This window comes from Medicago truncatula, chromosome 3, assembly GCF_003473485.1.
Source record: "Medicago truncatula cultivar Jemalong A17 chromosome 3, MtrunA17r5.0-ANR, whole genome shotgun sequence".
NCBI lineage: Eukaryota > Viridiplantae > Streptophyta > Magnoliopsida > Fabales > Fabaceae > Medicago > Medicago truncatula.
Genome location: NC_053044.1, coordinates 53,400,652 through 53,425,960, shown reverse-complemented (window position 1 = coordinate 53,425,960; position 25,309 = coordinate 53,400,652). Strand labels below are relative to the sequence as shown.

General features: G+C 32.7%; 3 protein-coding genes across 4 annotated transcripts; 2 read left to right on the top strand and 1 right to left on the bottom strand.

Annotated features, from left to right (window-relative positions):
• Positions 1 to 6,510: 6,510 nt before the first annotated feature.
• LOC112420285 (protein FAR-RED IMPAIRED RESPONSE 1-like) lies at positions 6,511 to 10,494 on the bottom strand. The gene is made up of 8 exons (XM_024779069.2): positions 10,151 to 10,494; positions 9,653 to 10,045; positions 9,004 to 9,475; positions 8,798 to 8,923; positions 8,609 to 8,701; positions 8,406 to 8,489; positions 8,254 to 8,310; positions 6,511 to 6,660 (listed from the first exon to the last, which is right to left on the bottom strand). The coding sequence occupies exons 1-8, from the start codon at positions 10,492 to 10,494 to the stop codon at positions 6,511 to 6,513; spliced, it is 1,719 nt and encodes a 572-aa protein (XP_024634837.2).
• A 1,426-nt stretch (positions 10,495 to 11,920) lies between these two features.
• On the top strand, positions 11,921 to 15,313 carry LOC11436629 (eukaryotic translation initiation factor 5B). 2 transcript variants are annotated; one of them, XM_024780230.2, is made up of 3 exons: positions 11,921 to 12,552; positions 14,045 to 14,312; positions 14,630 to 15,313. In XM_024780230.2, exons 1-3 carry the CDS (start codon positions 12,256 to 12,258, stop codon positions 15,016 to 15,018), a joined length of 954 nt encoding a protein of 317 aa, XP_024635998.1. In that variant the 5' UTR covers positions 11,921 to 12,255; the 3' UTR covers positions 15,019 to 15,313. The 2 variants fall into 2 exon arrangements, with proteins under 2 accessions (XP_024635998.1, XP_003603478.1); XM_003603430.3 differs by having other exon boundaries at positions 11,924 to 12,552; positions 14,633 to 15,313.
• Positions 15,314 to 21,225: 5,912 nt separating this feature from the next.
• Positions 21,226 to 23,951, top strand: LOC11437072 (eukaryotic translation initiation factor 5B). Its single transcript, XM_003603429.4, has 3 exons — positions 21,226 to 21,883; positions 22,641 to 22,911; positions 23,242 to 23,951. Exons 1-3 carry the CDS (start codon positions 21,587 to 21,589, stop codon positions 23,595 to 23,597), a joined length of 924 nt encoding a protein of 307 aa, XP_003603477.1. The 5' UTR covers positions 21,226 to 21,586; the 3' UTR covers positions 23,598 to 23,951.
• The last annotated feature ends 1,358 nt before the right edge of the window (positions 23,952 to 25,309 follow it).

Here is a 25,309-nt window from a genome sequence, read left to right as displayed (position 1 = left end):
AATCTTGATCACCTGCAAGTTACTCATACGAAGAGCAACATTTCCAAGCAGAAGGGGTGAGATTTCACAAAACAATAATATAATTCAACAATTATATTTAACAACATAAATATCATCAATTAATAATAATATAATCAACAACATAAATCATCATCTTATAATAACATAAACATAACATAAGCAACAACATATTCATCATTATTCCATGGTTGTTATTATCAACAACTTCAACGATCCGTCAACAACAACATCAACCTGACAACACAACTACATGAGAGTACACCACCTCTTATAAGACGACAACGTAAGATTACACCACCTCTTATAATATGACAACGTAAGAGTACACCACCTCTTATAAGACGACAACCTAAGAGTACACCATCTCTTATAAACAACAACCTAAGAGTACACCACCTCTTATAAGACGACAACCTAAGAGTACACCACCTCTTATAAGACGACAATCTAAGAGTACACCACCTCTTATAAACAACAACGTAAGAGTACACCACCTCTTATAAGATGACAACCTAAGAGTACACCACCTCTTATAAACAACAACCTAAGAGTACACCACCTCTTATAAAAAACAACCTAAGAGTACACCACCTCTTATAAACACCTGAACATAAAAAGGTCACCAATAACAACTTCAACTACGACTTCCACAATTTTGACAACATTAACAACTTAAAATTCCAATACTTTGGATCAACATCTTACAACTTAAACAACTTAGACCAACATTAGCATCTTAATGATAATAATACATCACAACAGCAAGGCAGTACCATTAAATAATATGCAGCAAGTCAACATCAACAATAATCATCAAATATAACCATTACAACTTCATATCAACATCTTTCACAATATATAAATATTTTCACATTTAATCATCAAAGTAAATCATATTCATCACAACAGGAAGACAACATCATTAAATAATTCATCTTTACTTATCAATTAATATCTAATCAATTCAATTCAGCATCTAAAATATCAAATACTTTTTCTACCATTATACTCTCTCGTTTCTAACCACCGATTAATATCTTTACTCTTTTCTCATTCTAGCTATTCTTTACTTGCTGTTAGAGACAACCCAAGAGAAAAATTGTATCACTGAAATATTTCCAAACAAAAACATATCTATCTAGTGGCAAGACTTAACCTTATGAACATAGCATGTTTGGCCAAAAGGATCTGAAAGAAAGGAGGCATAATTACACAAGTAGATATTTAGGATCACTTTTGATCATAGTTGATTTTTCCTACCATGATCATTGCTACACGTTATTAATTCATATGGGTGCTAAACTAATTAATTACTTCATATCTAGCCATATAGTGGGAATCTTAAACCTCTTAGCACTAAAGGAATGTAGTAACGCATGAAATCAAGATATGCTGGATCAATGATCTTGTTACTTCCAATTCAAATAAGACAAGAATTAAACATGTATCATGTCAATAATTAGAAAGAATAATACATACACAACTTCAGTTCATGGACCGATGAGGAATAAGGAATCACGGCTTATAAACAAAAATACAAAAAGAAATAAAAACTAAATCAAAATATATTTTTGTAGCAATTATCGAAAACACACTCGGATTCCTAGATCATGGCAGCGATTCTAATACTGTTCATATACAATTTAGAAAATTACCTAAATATCAATCACAAATTCAACATGAAACATCACAATTCAGAAACGACAATTAAACATATAATCACAACAACATAGGAACACAAATTTAATCATAGATTCATCAAAGACTAAGAAAACGATGAAAATTAACAACCTTTCACTACCCACACGAGTACACAACCCTTATGATGAATAAAACCCCCCCTTACATTAATTCAATGAATTAGCTACTATTAAATCAACCAATTACAACTTATAAACCTAATTCCCAAATTCTCAAAACTACAAGCTACAACCTGTTAAATTCAATTTTCAGAATCATACACTTAGAATTAGTGAAGGTTAGTCCCACTCTTACCTTAATCAAAATGGATCAGCAGCCTTTCCTCTTGGTTCTTCTCTTCTCTGGTTTTCTCTCTTTTCTCCAAAGCAACTTGTTTCACATGCCAACTATTCTGACATATTTTCTCCTATTTATTTCATCAACCCTCTTTATCTTATTTCCACTTATTCCACTAAAGTCTCTAAATTCTCAAAACAGCCCCTCATCTCAATATTATTTTATTTTCAAATCTTATTATATTATCAAGACTTATTCTAATAAAATAATAAAATAACACTACTTAATAAATAGCTACACACCACTTAATCAACATGATAATATAAAATCATATATAAAAAGACTTTAAATCAACCAATAATAAATAAATAAAATTGGGGCGTTACAATCAATGCGTAGAGCATTGGGAGGCAAAATGAAGTATGAATTCGTTGATGGAACTATTAATCCAATCGTTGATGATTTTGATCCCTTATTCCGCCATTGGAACCGATGCAACAACCTTGTTCATTCATGGATCGTGAATTCTGTGTCTCCTTCAATTAGTTCATCAAGGTAAAAACCCTCCTAAGGTTTAGTACAACAACCATACTTGACCGAACCTGTAGAAACCGAAGGCATGATTTGGGCTACAGTCGGATACATACGGTTGGAGCGGGTCCACGGGTGAACATATTAAGGTCCATGTGGGTATATACGGTGGAGCCCAATTTTAATAAAACTCAAACCTCTAGCCGAACCCGACCACATATGGACATAAAATAACCTTAGTATATATATAATTTTACTGTTATTGCGCCGTTTCCACCACCAACACACGTTCAGTACCAAATTAAAGTCTCAAACCCTAGTTTCTCCAATCTCCATTTTCATGTTCTCATCTCAAACTCAAAGTCAAATCACAACACTCTTAATTTCTAACTCCTATACTCTCTCATCACTTCTCTCAAACCAATCATTAGATAATCCCAAGAAACATTTGAAGAACTTTTGGTTCTCTCGCTCTATGAATTTCGGCCCCCTTGTTAGTGTGAAATCGGCCTCTTTTTAAAGAATCTGAGGTTGATGAAATAAGAAACAGTTTAATGAGCTTTGAATTGGAATTGAATGGTGAATTGAACAGCTTGAATGGCATGATGGTGTGGTACGCGTTTGGTGTTGAGAAAGGAAAGATCTGACTTTGAGCTTGAAGCCTGTAATTGAGGCGCTGCTTAAAACAACTTTGGACCTCATGGACATATTTTTGTACATATTAAAAAAAGGTTATAAAAAAAAACTAGTAGAAGTGATTTGAACTAAAAAATAAAAAAAGATAAAATAAAATCAAGACTAAATAAAATATAAAAAGATGGAAACCAAGAAATAAAAAGACTAACAATAAATAAAGTGAGAAGATGGCCGGAATTGGTACAAAGATGATGTATTTTAAAATACCTCTCTGCCGAATTTTTCTTGAAATGTTAAAGTTCGATCAGGGTCAAGTGACACGTGTCAGTGGGGCCTTAGGTCAAAAATTAGGGTATGACACATGCATTGAAAAACAAATGTCTCCATCCTTCTTCGTAGGGGATAATCTTGGTGGCATTTGGTATGCACAAAAAAAGAATTTGTGCACCATGCACAAGTTGTGCAAAATTGTTCCTAAATTAAATCTAGACCGTTTATTTATTATTATTTTAATGCCGACGGTTGAGATCCGGAGAGATAAAGACATGGGTGACCTGCTGATGCTTTGTTGGAACAGTACACGCGGGTCCCACCTGGAGAATAAACCGGAATATTTTAATGGGTTTTTTTGCAAATGTTTGGATTGGGCTTAAGTATTCAAAACGTGGGTCCCACCTGATGCTTATGTTGTAGTAAAAAATGAGGCCCATAAGAATAAAAAGAATAATAAGAGAATTAAGAAAACGTTCAAGAATAAAAATTTAGAATAATATAAATTAAATATACCAAATGAACTCCCTTTCCGTAAATCATGATATAAATTAAATATACTAAATCATATTTATAAATTAAATATACAATAAATAATAATTATAAATTAAAGATACATTAAATCGAAAAAGAATAAAAATTTAATATAAGTTGTTGAAGTAAATTGAGAAAATTTAGAGAATTGGATTTTTTTTTTCGAAAACTTAGAATATTTAATAATTGGATAAAAATTTTGTAATTAGAATTTTTTTCGGAAATTTTGATAATTGGACAAAATTTAGTAATTGACTTTTTTATTTTCATCAAAAATTTAGAATATGAATAAATTTGGTAATAAATAGACAGTTTAATCACTATTATAAGCAAAATATAACATGTTAGGTTTATTCAATATAGATTAAATATTGAATAAATAAAAAAAATGTCAAGTTTTGGTTATTTTGGTGACCAAAATGTGTACATTATTGTTGAATGGGTTAAGCTAAATGAACATAAAAATAAACAAAACATTTACTCATTATCAAGTTTGAGTTTTTGTATTTTTAAGAATTTTTTTTATATTTTTATTCTTGAGTTTATTTAATTAATATAGTATTATGTTATTTTCATTTCAATGTGTTTAAAAAATAGTTGTAATTTGTTATCTATATTAAACTTATAAATTAATTTTTTTAATAATAACGATAAAATAAATAAAATACAAATCACGTAGTGAATATCTTGATTAATCAATTAACATTTATCCAAGTACTTTACTTTCCATATAAGATTTTTGTTGTTAGGGTAAGAGTTGTGGGTTTGATTAGTCATTGTGATCTCTTAATTTAACTATTAGTAGTCTTCCAAGTAGTTTAATTCGAACACTATTGTCGTTAGGGTTAGAGTTGTAGGCAAGATAAGTTGGTGAATATTTTAGGATTAGATTTACTATTTTCATGTAGTTATTTACGCCATTTATTTTATTTTCATAGCAAGGATATTAGAATGTAAACTAGACTTTAATGTAAATAATTTATTTATTTTGTCCTTTATTTTCCGCATACCTTAGAATGTATAATAGGCTTAATGTAAATCATGCATGTGTGCGTGTGTGTGGGTATGCCTTATTTTTATGCTTTATAATTTAGGTTAAAGGTCTTTGTGGTGATCCAACGTCACCATGAAGTACCTACGTTTTTATTTTTATGCTCCGTTAGTTTAATTTTAGTCCAATATTCAAAAACCACAAAAACATGCAAATAACAAAAATCACAAAAAATGTTTTCATAAACAAACCTTGATCCTAAATCAAGTGACCGTCTTTTTTATTTTATTTCTTTAATCAAACATTAATCAATTTAATTTTATCATGAGTCCATTTTCTTTAATATTAAAAAACACAAACAAACTCTTATTTGCCACTTGACTTTTCATTTTAAAACCTTTTTCAAAACTAATAAAAAACACTCAACAAATCAAACTTCATTTTCTACTCCGAACTACAAGGTTTTGATCCCTCACGGGTACATAGGCAGAGGACCATGTCCTTTCAAACAATATAAAATGTAGATAAATTAGGTCTCACTTTCTTTTTCTTTTAATCATCACATTAACTTCTTTTTCAAAAGCAAGCAAGTTTATAGCACATTAAATTAAATAAAATCAAGAGGTTCCCGTAGAGTACTACGGACATAAAGGGTGCTGATACCTTCCCTTTATGTAACTAACCCCCGAACCCTAAATCTTTTCAAAATGGGGTAGTTTGAACTTTTTTTCCCTTTTTCTTAAAAATTAAATGTTCAGCCGTGAAATAAATTAGTGATTCAAAAACTAATCAAATAGCCTTGATCTCCGAAAAATGACGCGACAAAAGCTAATCAAATAGCTTTTCACTAATTAGTGAGTCATGCCAAAAGCTTATTTGATTAGCTTATTTGAATTAGTGACTCACTAATGACGCGACAGCCTTGTTTGCACAAAAATGACGCAAAAGCTTATTTAGCCTTAATCATATTTTTTTTAAATATATATATATATATATATATATATATATATATATAGTCAATTACCCCCCCTATGATGTGGCATGACTTTTCTGACCATGTGTCAGTGCCAGTGCCACGTGGCAGTTAACGGCCACATCAGCATGTTGGATGGAGGAAATTAACAGAGGGGGAGTAATTGACAGACGCTTGACAATTTTAGAGGGGGTTTTGACGTTTTGCAAAATTCAGGGGGTTTTTTAACGAAAGTTACAATTTCAGGGGGATAATTGACTATTTACTCTAAAATTTATGAACACATATTAAACGACTATTAATGTGTGCCTGTGAACTTAACTTAAGGACAATGTATAATATATACAAGAGAAGTGTTATTCAGTACGGACAATTGATCACGAAATTTCACGGACGTGTGGTTGCAGCTATTTTGCACGCGCTTCAGTTTCTGATTTTTTTTTTTAATTAAGAAAAAAAAACTCTCATTCATAGGAACCCACCCTTGATAGAAACGAAACCCACGTTCGCCACTCACTCCCGCTGCAATTGTTTCTCCTTTCCCGCGAATCAAAACTCTGATTGGAATTCACTCTCATTAGTTGTGAACTAGTGAACTAGCGACGTCGTCGTCTTCTCGTTTTCGTGCTCTTGCCTTTGTGAATCGTCGTCGTCTTATCTTTCCGTGCTCTCGCCTTTGTGAATCAGGTATGTTAACAAATTGTGCACATATGTATACCCCATATCTCTGCATCGTTGATATACCACGTATTCTGTTTCAGAAACAGAATTGTGTTGAAATTTCAAATTGTGGCTATTGTGCCAGGTGTTTGTGGAAAGTCCTCACAGAAAACATACAACTTTTGAGTTCAGTTTTTCCAGCAATGGTTACACGGTGCATCATCTTTCTTAATTGTAGAATTCTGAAAGATATAAATAGATTTGTTACATGGTGCAATACTGCTTATTGCTTCTGTCACATATTGGTGCAATGGTTACTTGTTATTGGTGTTTGTTCAAGCTTGGATTCATATCTCTAATACCTTGTCACCAAACGCACCATTGTCGTCGAGGTCAACAAACAGGTTTATGATTGGATATTCTCCAACTGGCTTGTATGTATTACAAATGATATTGGTGCTCGAGTAATTGTTTGATGAGGTAACGCATGGTGGTGTCAATTGGCCGACGTTTTGTTGGTTATGTTATGGTGTTGGTAGGCATGTTGCTACTGTTGTGCTGTGGGTTCTATTTCCTGTTAAATTGTGTATCGTATTTTTACGAATTTTTTTTTATCTTCTGTTTGTTTTGTAAGAATTTTAGTGTGCCTTGTTGTTCTGAATTTTATCAAATATGCTTCTGTTTTCCTCTAAATACGTTTTTCATTACAGGATATTGATTATGGTCAGCTTCTGGTACTGATGGGATCTGCTAAAACAACGAGTGTGGTAAGGAATGAGTGCAAGCACTGCTGGCCTATGCTGCCAACTAGTTTTGAGCTGATGCACAAAGAAATGATATGCAAATGGAAAAGCTCCATATCAAATAAAATGTTGCTACTTAAGTTTTGGAGCTAGATTTTGCAATCTTTGATGTATGTGGCTGATATCTACACAAATTTTGGTGGACATGCTCGTGCCACTGCTACTTGCGCTTAAGCTATGAGATTATGTTGAATTGGTTCAAAAGCAATTGTATTGTCTCAATCATTCTTCTAGTTAGGGAACCTTTTGATCTTTAGAAAGTCTATGTGACCATGAAAGAAGTCTCTAATATTAAGACTATCCATGTAATGTAATATTACTCAAATCTATGTTATACATTTCATCGAATGAAAATTGCATACACATCATTTTATGTATTTCAAGCTTTAAATTCTTTAATTTTTTTTAGAATCAGCAAATTTATTAAAAACGAGCGCGGGCGAAGCACAACTAAAACTCGGACACCAGAAAACAATTACAACAGGGACCGATATAGCAGAACCCCAGCTGTCATAACAGCAAAACAAAACAAGCCCAACCAAGCAAAAAAATGCGACAGAAAATTCTTTAAGTAATATTACTTTCAGCAACATTATAATCCTTACAAATCAAAATATCCAAGTTCTAGCACAAAATAAAGCTAAAAAAAATCCAAAAGTTGTGTCTTATTCATGTCTTTTGATGGCTGGATCATTCAACTTGCGTCTCTAAGATTATTGTGTTGATCATGTGGTGTTGTTCCTACAGAAAGAGACAAAGGGATTAGTGTTTTTTGTATTAAAATTTGCTTCTATTCCCACACAATAAAAAACCAACAGATTGTATTTTCATACAATAAGAAGACTTCAAACCAATACCTGCAACAAATCAGAACAAGTAGCATTATAGTTTGTGACCTGAGAGTAATAAGGAGCCTGCAAAGAATATATAATTAACCATTTATGTTCATTATAAAAATGTTCAAATAAAAACAAAACAACACCAAAATCTATATTTACACCTTGTTTACTTGACCAAAATGTTCTTGATTTGGATTGAAGGGAGCTAAAGTATTCACACTACCATTTTCACTACTACAAACATAGTTATGCTCCTGTTATAGATATTAACATGCAAAAACATAAATAACTAGTATGCAATATCATATTGAATATTTCAAATAACAAAAAGCCAATCATTTTTAATTAAATGAAAGTAAGAAATCATGTTTACATGAATATTGTCTTGTGACCCAGTCCCATCAATAATTTGATACCTAATAATCTCTTCATTTGAAGTACTTTGAACTACATGCAATCTTAGTCTCTGTCGTAGAAAAAACTATAATTAGACACACACACACACTACTATGTTCAACTACATAAATAGTAATATATAATTAGATGAATCTTATATTTGCACCTGATTTGCATGACTAGTATATGCTTTGTTTACTTGAATGCTCTCTTGTGTTCCAATTCTATCACCAAGTTGAGAACTGTAAAACACTTCGTGTTCAATTTCTTGACCTCTAGATGAACATTGGCCCTGCCATAAAAATTCTTAAATTAGACATCTCAACTATTATACCTACAATATCAATAAATTGCTATAAATTTCATACTCACCTCTTCTTGAACTCGAATATTTTTACTATTTTGGTTGTTTTTTATACTTTTCTTTTGTGCAAGCTTCTTCTTCACAATCTGATCAACTATAGAAGTCTTCCTTTTTGAAGGAGGACGCCCTTTACTTCGAGCTAGTTTAGGATCAAGAATGGTAGCTTGGTTTTGAGCTGAACAATCTTCTTCTACAATTCTAGGAGATGTTTCATTACATGGTAACTCAATTTTCATGTTTTGAATTAAGTTCATCACTTTCACTAAATCATCTTCACTATTTATCCTCGTTGAAGCAAATTCATAAAAGGCATCACAAGCTTTACCTGCACGTTGCAATTCAGTTTTTCCAACCAAATTATCAAAACCACATTTAATAAGTGTATACCTCCACTTTATATCCTTCCTCCACCGTGCCAAAATATAATTAGATGACACGAAATCTGTTTTCCCAATGAGCTTAAGCACACGAAGGATGTGCCTACATAAAATGCCTTTAAATTCAAACAAGCAGCAGGTGCATTTTAACATAAAGTCTTTTTCATTGAAGAACACCATGAACACAATATCTTTCATCTGGTCATATACTTTCTTACTCTATGTAACAAAAAATATTGAATCCAAACCCTCCAATCTGTTGAAACATGCATGACAGTACATCATAGAAGCTATTTCCAATTGGAATTCCTGAAACTTTGCATTGGTAAATGCTTTTTGGAATTGGAACTCAAAGCCAAAGTGACTAATACAAGAAATAACTGTATTAAAAGAACGAAAGTCAGCAATGTTTTCCTTTTCAATCTTATCTTTCAATGCATTATCATATTGCTCAACAGATTGCTTCAATGTTGTCTTTGAGCTTACATATCCATCAAAAAAAGAGTTCATACTTTCACTTCGTTGTGTAGTTGACATTCCAGCCCAAAATGTGTCCCTTACATATGCAGGGACCCAACGATGTCGCTCAACAAATAACCCTTTCAGCCATTCATTATCCTGTAGTTTGTAAAACTCAATCATATTTTCCCACCTCGTCATAAAATCACTTTTGCTAAAAGAATCATATACAATATCATGCAAAAGTGTTTTGATAGACTCGTAGTCAGAGTGACTACCAAACTTTTCTGAAATCTTTTTCATTATATGTCATAAGCACCATCGATGACGAGCTTTCGGAAAGACAATCTCAATTGCATTCTTCATTGCTCTGTCTTGATCAGTAGTTATGGCATTTGGAGAACGTCCATGCATACATTCTAACCATGTCTTAAACAACCAAGTAAAAGTTTCAGTATCCTCATTTGACAACAGAGCACAACCCAACAACATAGACTGACCGTGATGATTTACGCCAACAAAAGGAACAAAAGGCATGTCATATTTATTTGTTAAATAAGTGGTGTCGAAAGTTATGACTTCACCAAAATATTCATATGCAACCCTACATCTTGCATCTGCCCAAAACACATTTCGTAATCGACTTTCATCATCCACATTCATGACATAATAAAATTGACTGTTTTGCTTTTGCATCCTAACAAAATATTTTTGTATTGCTTCAGCATCTCTTGTCCCAAGTCGTAGTCTTCTTACTTTGTCTATGTAGTTCCTGCAGTCTTTTTCTCCAAATGTGAGATTCTTATACCCATTTGCTTCAACGACTAGAGATTGAAAATTTCTGCTTACATTAATCCCAGCTTCATCATTGAGTTCTAACCTCCTCTTCATTTGAGCCCCCATATTCTTGTTCGATCTAAAATATCGTGCTTTCCCTGGACTTAGATCATGATTATGCTAAAAAAAATACACTTTTAATTTTAGTTGTTCCGTCTAAATAAATACACGCATTCAATCTAGCCTTACACTGTGTTTGAGTTACAGGATTTGGCTTTAACAGATTCTTTGAGCGACTCACATACTTTCTAGCTCGATTACATGCTAAAGTAAAATACATTTTCCCTTCATCTCCTTTTTTTGAACTTATTTTTTTAACTCCAAAACCCACCCGTTCAGCATAATTCTTGTAATACTCAGTAATTTCCTTTTCATATCCGAATGACATCCCATCACAAGGTGTTTCTTCTTCATAAGTACCATTTGCTTCTAAACAATCATAAGTTTCCAATTCATCACAGGACTCAAATCCTTCTTGCACTAATACAACAAATTAAAAAAAAAACCTATATTAATTGACTAACGCAGTTAAGTAAATGAAAAATCAATCAATCGGCTCAAAATTCCTGCTAATGATATATAAAAACAACAAATACACAAATACTTACTTGTAAGTAAATTAAAACTGAAATACTCTGCTTTAGTGCTATGAATCAATGGAAGTTGTGATGATAAGCAGAAACAGAGTTATGTGAGGATGCATATGAAATCTGATTTACAGAGGCAAGAGCATGAAAACGAGAAATCGATGACGACACTATTTCACAACAATAGAAGTTGAATATCAACCAGAGTCTTTGTTTCGTGGGAAAGAGGAAACAATTGCGGTGGAAGTGGTTAACGTGGTTTTGTTTTTGTGAAGACTGAAGGGTATCATTTCTATTAAAGGTTTTTTTATTATTTATTTAATTTAATTTTCTTTCCTCTGGACAGAGAAAGTACAACGAGTGGAATTGGCTTTTTTGCCCACGTTCGTGATTATTCTTGTCAAAACATCTGTACCAATTATCATTTCCCTATATACAATGTCTGGGCTTGAACTCGGATATCAAAAAAAATAAAAACAATTTTTTTTTTTATAGTGGTTGGGGTTCGGCTGGATTCGAAACAACCTGAAGCTATACTCATGAGAGGGAATTAAAAATAAAAACAACTATTATTGGAGGAAGTATTTCTAACAAAAAAAAAAAAAAACATTAGAAGTAAATAAAAAAAAATGAACAAAAAATGAATCGCCCTATAAAAGCAAGCTGTGTGCCGAAGCAGCGTCTTTCGTTTCGTTATCCTTTTCTGTGTTTTGATACAACCCTACCTTTCAACAAACAATCTTTTACATTCTCACCTCCTCTGTTTATATCCAAACCCTAATCTCAATTTTTCTGTCTTCCTATTATACCAGATCTCAAATTTATTAAATTAAATCATACAACAGGGTAGATTATTTTTCATTTTATTTTATATTATAATAATCGTTTCGCGTTTTTGAACCGACAATTAATCGGCGAGGTTAAGCGTTAAACTTTGAATATTAGTACTGTAATTAAACACTAAAATCGATTTTCTTTGGTGGTGAATTTGTGATTAACAATGGTTGGTGGTGGAAGCAGAAGGGATGAGGGTTCGTTGGTAATTTCCAACACCAACGTTTTTGCAGCGCTTGATACTTTGAAGAAGAAGAAGAAATCTGATAAGGACAAGAAGAATAAGGGTTCCTCCAAATCAACCAAATCGGAATCGGAATCGCAGGCGTTTTGGGCTCCGGCACCGTTGAATGCGACCTCATGGGCTGATGTCGATGACGACGATGATGATTATTATTTGACCACCGCACCGCCTCAATTTTCTGATCCTCAACCCAGTGAGGACAAACCGGAGCATTTTGAGGTTTGCTCATTTTTTTTTAATCTATTTAATTATTGTTTATTTACACCTTTCTGTTTGTTTGGATTCAATTGCTTTATTGTGTCAGGAAACATGGTGGAATCAGGATATTAGTGGCTGAAATCATTTTGAACATTGTTTTTGTATTGACATATTCTTTGTGTATTGGTTTCATATGAATCATATAGCTGTCCCTTTTTTTTTTTGTTGGTACTGCAGATATTATATTGTAATCACTCATATTAAGTGTTTATGCATTTTATTTTATTTTATTTTATAATTGAGAAGTGAATGAGATAAAATTCTGCATATGTATAAGCTGTTTATATAGACTAATCTGGGAGTTTATGAAATTAAGTTGAAACCAACATATAGTTACATCATATCATAATGGGAAATTCAAAAAAGTTATGACCGGAACACCATCGAAAGCGACAAAAGCTGTTATTACATAGTTACGACAGGAACCCCATCGAAAAGCGACAAAATGCACTGATTTAAAGCTGTTATTACATTTATGTCCTCCATTTATTCCCTATTTTCCCACACCACCCTTGTATGGTAAGTGTATACAAACTGTCGTCAAACTTCGTCGGTTGCGGTTCGTACCGCATAGCATGGCTCTATCATAATATACTTTAATAAGCTCGTCAAATACAAATGCAGAAGTGCTTATGTTGTTGCCATGAAATAAATCCAAAGCAACTCATCCAAACATTTCTTCTATTTTACATGTTTTATCCTATTGTGCATACTTGGTTATGCCTATTTTTGTTATAAAACCTATATTTGGTGATGCTAGTAATGTTTTGTTTTACATGAGTGTAGTCTTGTAAAGAATAGCTGGTTTCTTTCTATTTGTTGTTTCGTTTTTTTAAGACCATATATTAGCAGATTAAAGATCCTTTGAATGGTAATAGTAACTTAGGAATGTCTGTCACATGATTTTTGTGTGGGATATTTGTAAGTGATGGAACCAGGCAGACAGCATAGCAAACAATGTTACAATAGCAGTATCTGTCTTATGATATTTATGTTAGGAAGTAATAGCAGAATTGTGTAATAGGCAGCCGTTATTAGGAAGTTCAATGGCAGTTATGTTGGATAACTTGTGCAGTATGCATGTCAGAAAGGAATAATAGTGAGGGTGGTTGTTATTCTGTATGTTGGACAGAGAATACCATCTGTAGGAAACAGTCTCTGGAACAGCAAGTGTGTTACTGTAATTTCTGTAGTAGGATAACTAATATGTGGGATAACGATTGTTGTATTGCTGTATTTTCTGTAATTCGGTATTTGGTATGATAATCCTATTTCTGTTCAAATTAGTGTTCTATCATTGTTCAGTCCTATTTTCTTGTATTTAGATAGCTGTTTTATCAGTTTGCAAGATAAGTTTATAGTGATTTACCCCTTTTTGCTTGGTGTGCCTATTGGTTGAATGGTTAGTAAATTCCTATGTTGTTCCAGATTTGATACGTTTCAGTTTTAACAGGATACTGAGAGCGAGGAAGATATTTTAGATGACGGTGATGAAGAGGAGGAAGAGCAAGACCATGAGCCAGAACCAGAGCATGCTGTGAAGACTGAACCTGAGGTTAAGAAGCACGCTGAAGTTCCTGTGATGCCAAAGGAGGCAGAGCGACAACTCTCCAAAAAGGAAAGGAAGAAAAAGGAACTTGAAGAGCTTGAGGCTCTTTTAGCTGATTTTGGAGTCACTCAGAAAGAAAGTAATGATGGTCAATCTCAAGATGAGTCGCAAGGTAGTTATTTGGTGCTCTATGGTACATTATTTGCAGGATTGTTCTTTATTTTTGCGTGATTTCATGTTATTGTTTGGCCATCACTCGTACCTTTGCTCTACACTATTGGCATTTTTCGGTTGGAAAATTTCCTGCTTTTGCTCACAGATTTACCCCTCTTTTTGCACTAGCTGGTTTTTTTATTAAACTAGGAATTGTGATATAGAGTTTTTTAATAATCTTTTATTGAAGAGAAATAAAATTTCCATACATATGTAGTACAATCACTTGAGGCAGATTATTGTTGTTGATTTGTTCAAATTGCAAAATTGTATTAGCAGGAGTACCTCAGGATAAGAAAGGTGTTGAAGGGGATGTTGATGGCGAAAAGAAAGAAATTGCTCCCGAGTCCAAGAATGCCAAGAAGAAGAAAAAGAAGGATAAAGCTTCCAAGGAGGTGAAAGAAGCTAACGGCCATCCGAATAGCTCAGAAACAAACAATGGGCCTGATATGGCTACAGGCACCGAAAATTCGGAGGAGGATCTTTCCGTTGTTGACGTGAAAGAACGTCTCAAGAAAGTTGCTTCTATGAAGAAGAAGAAATCGAGTAAAGAAATGGATGCTGCAGCTAGAGCTGCTGCTCAAGAAGCTGCTGCTAGGAATGCAAGGCTTGCTGCATCAAAGAAAAAGGAGAAGAACCATTATAATCAACAACCAGTGCGGTAAAAGAACCTTGCTCTCCTTTACATCAATACAGGAATTTGTATTTCTTGTTTATATTATGATGTCGAATAAATTGTTGGCTTTAGGCTCTGGTGACTCTAGTCGTACTCCAATAGACTTGATATATATTGTCTTATGCTTTTTTTGGGTTAGTGTTGTTTAATTGTTATAGACAATGACATTTTGGCACAGATTTTTATCTTTTAAAATTACATGAACTATGTTATTGTACACCGGGGTTCTTATGTCGTGTATGATCAATTACATCCCATGAGAGTAGTTGAAGTTCACTCTTGAATGTGTTGTGTTGCTTCTATGGACTAATGTGTAGTTTGTGAAATCGATCTAATTTATTTAACTGTTATTATTTTGGGTTCAATAGTAGTAATAGCAGTTGTTTTGGTCCCATCGATCTCAAATGATCAGGGTGCCTGAAGCCATGCTTGATCTCAAATGGACATTTTTGAGCCACCCCCAATATATACCAACTTCAAATGCTACATGAATAGATTGAATTGTGTGTCCCACATCTTGATCCAAAAAATTCACTATAGGAAAATATAGCTATAAAGAAGTGTCCAGAAATCATAGTATCCAGGTGAGACAAACTATGCCATCCTTGATTCCTGTCGTTGCTATAATACTGATTGAGAATTTGTCCCCACAACATCCAATCTATTCTTCTCTTCCCGTGACCACTTGATCATCACCCAAAAAAAATCTTCATCATTTGAGAAGAAATTAAAAAAGTACTTGTACAGTAAACCAAAATGGATTTAAGAAGTACCTTCACCCTTTTAGATATAAGTTTTCCACCTCGACATTCTATTCTATAATTTTGAAATGAGAAGGCAGATATGCGACGACTACAGCCTACAATTGATAGTTAATCAAGATATTCTCTTTGATTTTGTAATGCTTTGTGGTGAAGACAAATTTATTAAATGACAATAAACATTAAATTTGTCTTCACCACAAAGTGAAACAAACTCTTACAGATTTATCAAGTTGTTCTAATTTGATATTTAATATCGAATGGTTGATTATCTACACCGTATGTATTTGCAATAATTCACTTCATCCATTTGAGATTGGCACGTGATAGAATGCAAAGTGCAAATTTAATTTAATTTTTTGTATGTATGTCTGATTTTGAACGTGGATATTTAAAAGTTGTAAAGAATAGAGGCAAAATATTTTGAAACAACTTAGGATAGATAAGGTGGGGGTGTGGTTAGAAGATACGAATAAAAATAAACGGTGTTGCACATGAAAGATAGAGAGGCAATAGGAGGTGAAGTGAGGAGAACGATGGCTCCCCTTTACTGAAGGATTTGATGTAATCATCCTCATTCATTGGTCACGCATATGGCGTTGTGTGGATAATTAGCATATATTATAGAGTGTGTTTGTATTATGAAATATTTTGAGGAAATGTATTATTTGGATGATTAATTTGAAGAAATTTTAAAATGACAAAAATTTATGAAGTATTTTATCGCTTAATATAAGAAATTTTAAATGAGATCTAAACACTAAAAAATTGAAATTCCTTCTTTGCTCTATAATGTAAATGTTAAATTGATCTTTTAATTTATTCAAATATTGCAAGGTGGTCTCCATATTTTAAATTGACCCCTATAAATTTTTTAATTCGCATATAGATTCATCCTCTTTCGCTTTTTAAATTGTGTCTTCTAACATCCTTCAAAAATCAATATCTCACAAATTCATGAAGCTCCGGGACATTCAACTGCAATGTGGCTATGATGGAGGGAATGCAAAGTAACTAGAAAATAGAGGGTAAAATTTTCACTATACAAATTTTGTATGTGATCCAATGAAACTTCTCAATCCATCGGTTAACAATACATCAATTATTTACTCTTATGCTTTGATTGGTTGAGAGAAAAACTTGTAAAGAGAGAAAGATGAAGATAATATGTGAAAAGAGAAACATATATAAATATAAAATAAAATATAAGATCATGCTAACTTGTATCTTAAGACCATCTCTAACAGTGGATATTTGACTCTTTAAACATTAGTACTTAATAGGTACCTTTGTTTGGGAGAATATATTATTAGTGTTTGTGGAGCAAGAATATTCAACTAGGTACCTTCAACATATATAGGACAAGAGAAATGCTAATACCAGACCCTCTAACACACTCCAATTATAGTTCAACACCTCATCCACTAATAACTTGCTACGGGTTTCACTATTTATTTGTTTGTTGATTTTAACTTAAAAAAAAATAGCTTTTCAGCTTCCCGTGCACTTTAACCTACCACCATCATCTCTTCCAAATTCAAGGATTTATGAAGGGGACCTGTAAAAAAATTACATCCAAAACAATCATTCTTTGCTATTTACTTTTTGGAAAAATTCACTTCCCCACTTTTTGAGTTCAATTTCAACAATCTTTCTACAATATTTTTTTCAATTCAAACATGTTTGAATATCTTTATTTTCGTTCTAATGTTTATTACTGTCATGTTTTAATTGAAGGTGAGAGATGAATAAAATATGACAAATTAAACCTCGTTAAAAGGTTCCCATTAAAGTTTGAATATTTTCTTTCAATTTGATAAGGACTGTAAATGGGTTCTTTGAAATCAACGATAACATCTATAATGCTTACGAAATCGACCATAAGAGCTTGACAGAAACAGAGGAGGCATGAACTGTGTGTGAGAAAGATTGGAAGAAACGATGGAAATTGGGACAGCCATGAGCGTTGCAGTTTTTTGTGTGCGAACAGTGCAGATAATTTCCAAAAGAAGATGTATTTTCTCAACTTTTTTTTTCTTTGTACAAATATTTTCTCAACCTTTACAACCGGTTTATAGGTAAAATAATAAAACCAAGTAGATGATGTGGCAAATTATAATTGGAGTGTGTTGGAAGAGTGCGTTAAAGGATGTGACCCTAACATTCCTCGTATGACAAACCGAAAGAAAAAATCCATATTTAGGCTGTGTTTGGAACCACCGAAAGAGTAAGGAAAGAAGCTGGGTAGGATGGAAAGTTTATAGGGAAGTGTGCTTCCATGTTTTGGAACACCAAAGAAAGAGTGAGAAATGATAAATTTTGATGGGTCCTGCAGCAGGAAAACTTTCCGTTCAAATTTGAGAAGAAAGCATGAAGAGAATATTCAATGTTTCAAATGGACAGTTATGCCCTTGCTTTGGAAGAAGTGCATGAGTTATTTACAATTTTGCAATAGTATTATACCAGCAACTTGAAACAAATATTTAACAACCATGTTAAATCAATAATTTAATTAATAAATAACCAATACACTAATATTTTATTTTAAAATATTCTATAGATATATGCATGTATTTATATTAGTATAGATATTTTAAATTAACATTTTATTCAAATGTAGGGACATCTATGTCATTTACTAAAATATATCTAATTCTTTCATCTCACTTTCTTTTCACTTTCACTTATACCAAACAACCAAACAATCATCTCACATTCCTTTCCCTTTCTATTCACTTTCAATCCTTCTATTTTCTTTCCTTTGGACATCCAAGCAAAGCCTTAGAGTGTGTTTTTGGTTGTAAGAAGAAGTGTGAAGAGAGAAATTGGTGAGAGAGAGTATAAGATGAGAGAAATAGATGAGAAATAGAGTAGATTTGATGAGTTGTTTGATATAAGAGAAATAGAAGAGAAAGAAGTGTAATTATTTTTTAAAAGACAAAAGCATCCTGGAACTTAAAATTAATACAATTGTGTATTGTTTAAATTTTATTTTGGCTTAATTACATTTTTGGTCCTTGCATTTTGACCAACTCACGAAATTGGTCTTACCTCTTTTAAATCGAACAAAATCGTCATTAAACTACATGTTTTTTGCAGTTTTAGTCATATCTCCCTATTTTCAACTCCAGAAACGCACATAAATGACAGTTTTAGTCCAACCACCTATGCTCAACCATGAAATAAACAAGGAATATATCTTGTGGGTACAATGAATTTACTTTGTTCAACACACAAACCAAGAAAAACCCTAATTTCTAAGACATGTTTCAAGTATGTAACATGTCTCGGAAATTAGGTTAGTGTGCTAAATAAAGTAGATTCCTTGTACCCACATGTTTTATTCTTTGTTTATTTCATGGTTGAGCATATGTGGTTGGACTAAAACTGTTATTTATGTGCGTTTATGGAGTTGGAAATAGGGAGATAGGACTAAAATTGCAAAAAACATATAGTTTAAGGACGATTTTGTTCGATTTAAAAAAGATAGGACCATTTTCGTGAGTTGGTCAAAATGGTAGGACCAAAAGTGTAATTAAACCTTTTATTTTTTATCAAAAACTGTTATTGTTTATTACCAATACAATTTAAAAAAGGAATAATTCATGCAATTAAACTATTTTCAATTTTATTAATACATTTATTTAGTAATGTATTTTAGATTGTATTAGTATCTTTTAATATATGTTAGATTTTATACAAACTAGCATCTGTGTGATTTCTTTAAATTGAAGTTACATGCACATATAAATAATGGCAAATTCTATGGTACACCTAATAAATTTGGATGTATCGGCACATCAAGTCGTAAAATTAATAATAAATGAGTTGTTTTTTTGAAGAAAAATAATTATTTTCTATCATTGACAACTAAGATAATTAAATTTTATATACCAAAAGTTTTGACGAAATAAAATTTAATTTTTAACAATTTTTATTACTCATAACAATGAATATTGATTATTTTTTTATGACAAAATGTAAATTTTGTAATATGATCCTTATAAAAAATGAAATGATGGTTTTTCTTATGAAATGATGTTTTCTAAAATATAAATATTGACAAATACCTTTTTATTTCATTAAAGTGATCTTTAATTTATATATTTTGTGAAATAAGAGTACCGGTACACTCAAAATTGTGAGTGTACCATAGAAGTTCCCATAAATAATATAGAAAAAAATTCAATACATGAAGTTGCATACGGATGCTGAAGTCTGTGGCAATCGTATTAGAAAAAGGGGTGTTTATCAAGGGTATAAACGTAATAACAAAAAAACAAGCTTCTCTTTTCCATTTCTTCGATGATGAGGAGAGATTTGTAAAAGGTTGTGATACCAAATGATTTATTTTATTTTGTTGTAAACAAGTTTACCGCTACTATGAGAAGCTATAATACTCCGGTCCCTCTGAGTTCAATCTTTTTATACTATTATTTGAACAATGTATACTTGCACTTAGAAAACCATCGGGAAATACGCAGTGCTTTCAGATGTACCACTACCGTAAATGTATTATTTGTCCATTGTTGCTGATGACAAACGAGCTCAAAGTGCATACATACAATGACAAACCAAAATATTCTAGTTGTCGTCTATGTTTTATGACCATGAGGAGAGGCACGTGAAGTTCAATATGAACATATTGACAATTTTCGTTGTTACTATGGTAAGTTACGACTCATTGGGGTTACGGAAAAATTATATTATTCCTAGATTTGATGACGATGTTAGAGTATGGGGGTGCATATCTGTGTGCAAACAATACGCGTGTAAGTAGTAATTGTCGCTACTGGTGCATATTTGAGATTAAAGTCAATGGTGCGTAATCATTGGTGTAACTGACAAGACGATCAATTATTGCAAAGTACGAATACATAAGTCATACATCTCTTATATGTTATCCATTTGACAACACATTACATGTCAACTAAAGTTGTATATTCACCTGACAACGTAGATGACATATAGTGTAATAAAAAAAATACCAATACGTATATGAGCCTATTATTTTTAAAATTTATGATTAATTTGCTTTCTTTCTCAACTCTTTTCTAAAATCTTTTTAAGATGAAAAATATGTGCAATAACTCACAAAATAGTAAACATAACTACATACTCTTTTCTAAAATCTTTTTAAGGTGAAAAATATGTTCAATAACTCACAAAATAGTAAACATAACTACATATATTGATATTGATATTGTTACAAGGTAAACAAAAAAAAACATCAAAACTATTGATGATTTGCAATGAAGTTGAACTTGAATCCAAGTCATAATTGTTGAATCCAAGTCATAACCATAAATCTAATCTATAAAGAAAATGGGTTAAAAAAAGAAAGATAAATTACTACATGGGTTAAAAAAAAAAAGAGAGAGAGAATAAAACAGTGAAAAAAATCCATATAAAAGGTAGTATGTTATCTGATCTTCTCCGTCTTGTGATATAACCCTAGCTAGCTGGGAAGAGAACAACACCTCTCTCTCGCACCTCTCTATCCCATTCTCCGCCCTCTCACTCTTTTCTTACATTTTCTCCAAACCCTAATCTCGATTTCCCCCAAATCCCAGATCTCAATCTCCTTTTTTATTTATTTATATAATTTAATTGTAAAATCAGGTTCAAATTTCGATCTCAATAGAATTTGTCGTTTTTTTTTGTTCATTTTAGATATAGATAATAATAAAACTGCGAGCTTAATTAAGCGTCAAAGCTTCGATTTTGAGTTATAAATTAATAGTGTATTAAACACTGAAAACGGTTTTTTGTTGGTGTTGAATCGCGTTGTTAAGAATGGTTGGTGGTGGAAGCAGAAGGGATGAGGGTTCGTTGGTAATTTCCAACACCAACGTTTTTGCAGCGCTTGATACTTTGAAGAAGAAGAAGAAATCTGATAAGGACAAGAAGAATAAGGGTTCCTCAAAATCAACCAAATCGGAATCGGAATCGCAGGCGTTTTGGGCTCCGGCACCGTTGAATGCGACCTCATGGGCTGATGTCGATGACGACGATGATGATTATTATCTGACCACCGCACCGCCTCAATTTTCTGACCCTCAGCCCAGTGAGGACAAACCGGAGCATTTTGAGGTTTGTTCATTTTTTTATTTTTTAATTATTATAATTGTTGTTGTTTGATTCCTCGATGTTTTTTTTTATTTTTATTGTTGTCCTGTTACTCACTTTATGTGCTTATGTAAGGATTATGTCATTTTTCTGTTTGTTTGGATTCAATTGCTTTATGCTAAAATGATGTTTGAACATTCTTATTTTTATATTGTTATATAGTTTTAATTTGTAAATTACCAGTACTGTTGATGACTATTGAGATTAAGGTTAGTTTGATTAGTCATCCTAATTATGTTTTCTATTGAAGAGGTAATAACTGAAGTTCAGCACAGCTAATTTGAGAGTTTATGAACACAAGTTGAAAATAAGGTATATGTATTTCATAAGAGATTCCCAGAAGCTCTTCAAATACTTACCAACATGTTTTATCCTAAGATAAATCTTCAAAATGTTTTTGTGTGATGTGTTTTTTATGTTCTTACTTTGCTTTGGTTATGCCTGATCTTTATGATAACTGTGTTTCTACGAGGCATTGTTTTTGTCTGTGGGATAAAAAAATAGGTTTTGTTACATGCATGCGCATGTTGGCTTGTTATATATGTTAAATTAGTGTTCCTTTGAATAGTAATGATAAACTTTGGACTGTCTATCACATGCGCTAAATGTCAACGATTAAAGTGTGTAGTGATTTATCTGTGTTTTCTTTGTGTGGCTATTGCTTGAATGGTTTGAAAAATCTTTTGATGTTCCAGATTTGTTACTTTGCAATTTTTAACAGGAATCTGAGAGTGAAGAAGATATTTTAGATGAAGGTGATGAGGAGGTAGAGGAAGAGCAAGATCATGAATCAGAACCAGAGTACACTGTGAAACCTGAACCTGAGGTCAAGAAGAATGCTGAAGTTCCAGCTGCACCAAAGGAGGCCGAACGTCAACTCTCCAAAAAGGAAAGGAAGAAGAAGGAACTTGAAGAGCTTGAGGCTCTTTTAGCTGATTTTGGAGTCACACAGAATGAAAACAATGATGGTCAAGGCCAAGATGAATCCCAAGGTATTTATTAGTCAGAGCTGCATGGTACATTATTTGTAGGATTATGGTTTATTTTTGTGAGTTCAGGATATTGATTGGCCGTTGCTCATGCATTTGTTCTACACTTCTGGTCTTTCTTTCTCTGTTTGGATATTTCCTGCTTTTGCTCAAAGATCTAGCTCCATTTTCATCTTTTTTTGCTGACAGGTTTTCTGATTTGACTATGAATTGTTGTATTCTAACGTCTATAATTTTTTTCATAGAATAAATTATTTGTGCATGTCAATCGAGATGCAGACACTTGATGAAACTTATTGTTGATGTGATAAATTCGCAAAATTGTATTTGCAGGTGCACCTCAGGATAAGAAAGGTGTTGATGGGGATGTAGATGGCGAAAAGAAAGAAATCACTGCTGAGTCCAAGAATGCCAAGAAGAAGAAAAGGAAGGATAAAGCTTCCAAGGAGGTGAAAGAGTCTAACGGTCAGCCCAACAGTTCTGATGTTGAAAATGCAGAGGAGGATTCATCAGTTGTTGATGTGAAAGAGCGTCTTAAGAAAGTTGCTTCTATGAGGAAGAAAAAATCCAGTAAAGAAATGGATGCTGCTGCTAGAGCTGCTGCTCAAGAGGCTGCTGCAAGGAACGCAAGGCTTGCTGCCGCGAAGAAGAAAGAGAAGAACCATTACAACCAACAACCTGTGCGGTAAAAGAACCTTGCTCTCCTTTACATCAATACAGGAATTTGTATTCCTTGTTCATATGATGATGCCGAATAAACAGTTGGCTTAGCGCTTGGTTACTATTACTAGTCGTATTCCAATGGACTTGAGATATTGTCTTAAACTTTTTGGATTTGTGCTGTTCAATTGTTATAGACTGACATTTCAGCACAGAAAATTTTAGCTTTAAAAATTTACATGAACTACTTTTTGTGTACTGGGGTTGTTTTGGTTTTGTGGCGGATTAATTAGTTTTGGGTTGAGAAGTTGAAGTTTACTCTTGAATGTACTGTGTTGTTACTTATATGGAGTAATGATAACTTAGTGAAATTAATCCCTGTTTTTGGTTTGGGTTCAATCGCAAAAATAGATTGATAATGTGGAACTGTTTTGCTAAGATCATCCAAATGCATATTGTGAAACTTGTTTTCAAACTCTATATTCTAGCTCTGAACATGTTTTTAACATTTTATAAATGTCATCATTATTAATTTAGAAAATATTTAAGATGATGGAAGAAATAGAAAGTTACAACAGCTATGATAAAATGTTTTGTTTATTGTATGTCGGTGAGTCAAGGAAACTCGTCATTAGTTTAATTAATAATATAATAAGATAAGATTATAAAACATAAGATGGCATGGCACAGACAGGTGTTTCAAAGGTTGAAAAACGACATCATCAGATAAAGTTAAAAGATGGATTCGAATGAGATCTATGTTCTGAATATTCACTGAGAGTGACAAAACTCATACCAATGATTCAGAGACTCATTGTCCTTTTGACCCAAATAAAAAAGAGAATGATTTTCATGCTTATTTTCCGCAATTTGAGTGAACCTCTTCCAAGTTTCAATTAAATATGATATGATATGATATGATGAAGAATAAAATTTGACTGGTAAAACATCGATTTCACCATAGTGGGCAAATTGTCTGATTTTCCTATGGTGGGTAAATAGTGAATCTATCAATTCAAATCGGAAAAAGATCCTCTCCCGTATTCACTGGAGAGAGTTGAGGTCCAAATCTGAAAATGCCCAGCGGAGAAAATGAATTCTATGAAGAAAAAAAAATACCATGGAAGCATAATCGTTTCTTCCACTGCTCGGACCATTCTCGAATGAAAAATGTGGTCTCAATGGGAATCATTACGAGGATTGGGAAGACACAAGGTTTTCTTTTTGCATTGCAGCTTCTCTTGACGACATATTAAGAGTGTCTTTGGATAGACTGGATAGACGGTTTAGGAGGGGCAGACTTTATTACCTTTTGTTTTTATATTACAAATACTATTTTTTTTTTATTAATATTGTTGGTAATTTTAAATAGAACAATAATCATCCCCTCTCTTTCCCTTCTAAACCTTCAATTCAAATACGTCATAGTAATCATTTCATGTTATGTCATCGTTTAGGTCAATGTGTGGCCTCATTGGCCAATTTTTTGCACGAGAAATCATGTTCAAATTTTCATTTTTGAGTTCATAGGTCTTAGCTCAATTGATAAAATGTCAAAATTGTTGCGTCAAATGCCTTGATCGGTTATGTGTATGAATTTATAACAGCTTTACTATTTTGTCTATCTACCCAAAACAATTGCTATTATTAAAAATCGTAGTCATTTTTGAGTTCATAGGTCTTAGCTCAATTGATAAAATGTCGAAATTGCTGGGTCGAATGCCTTGATCGGTTATGTATA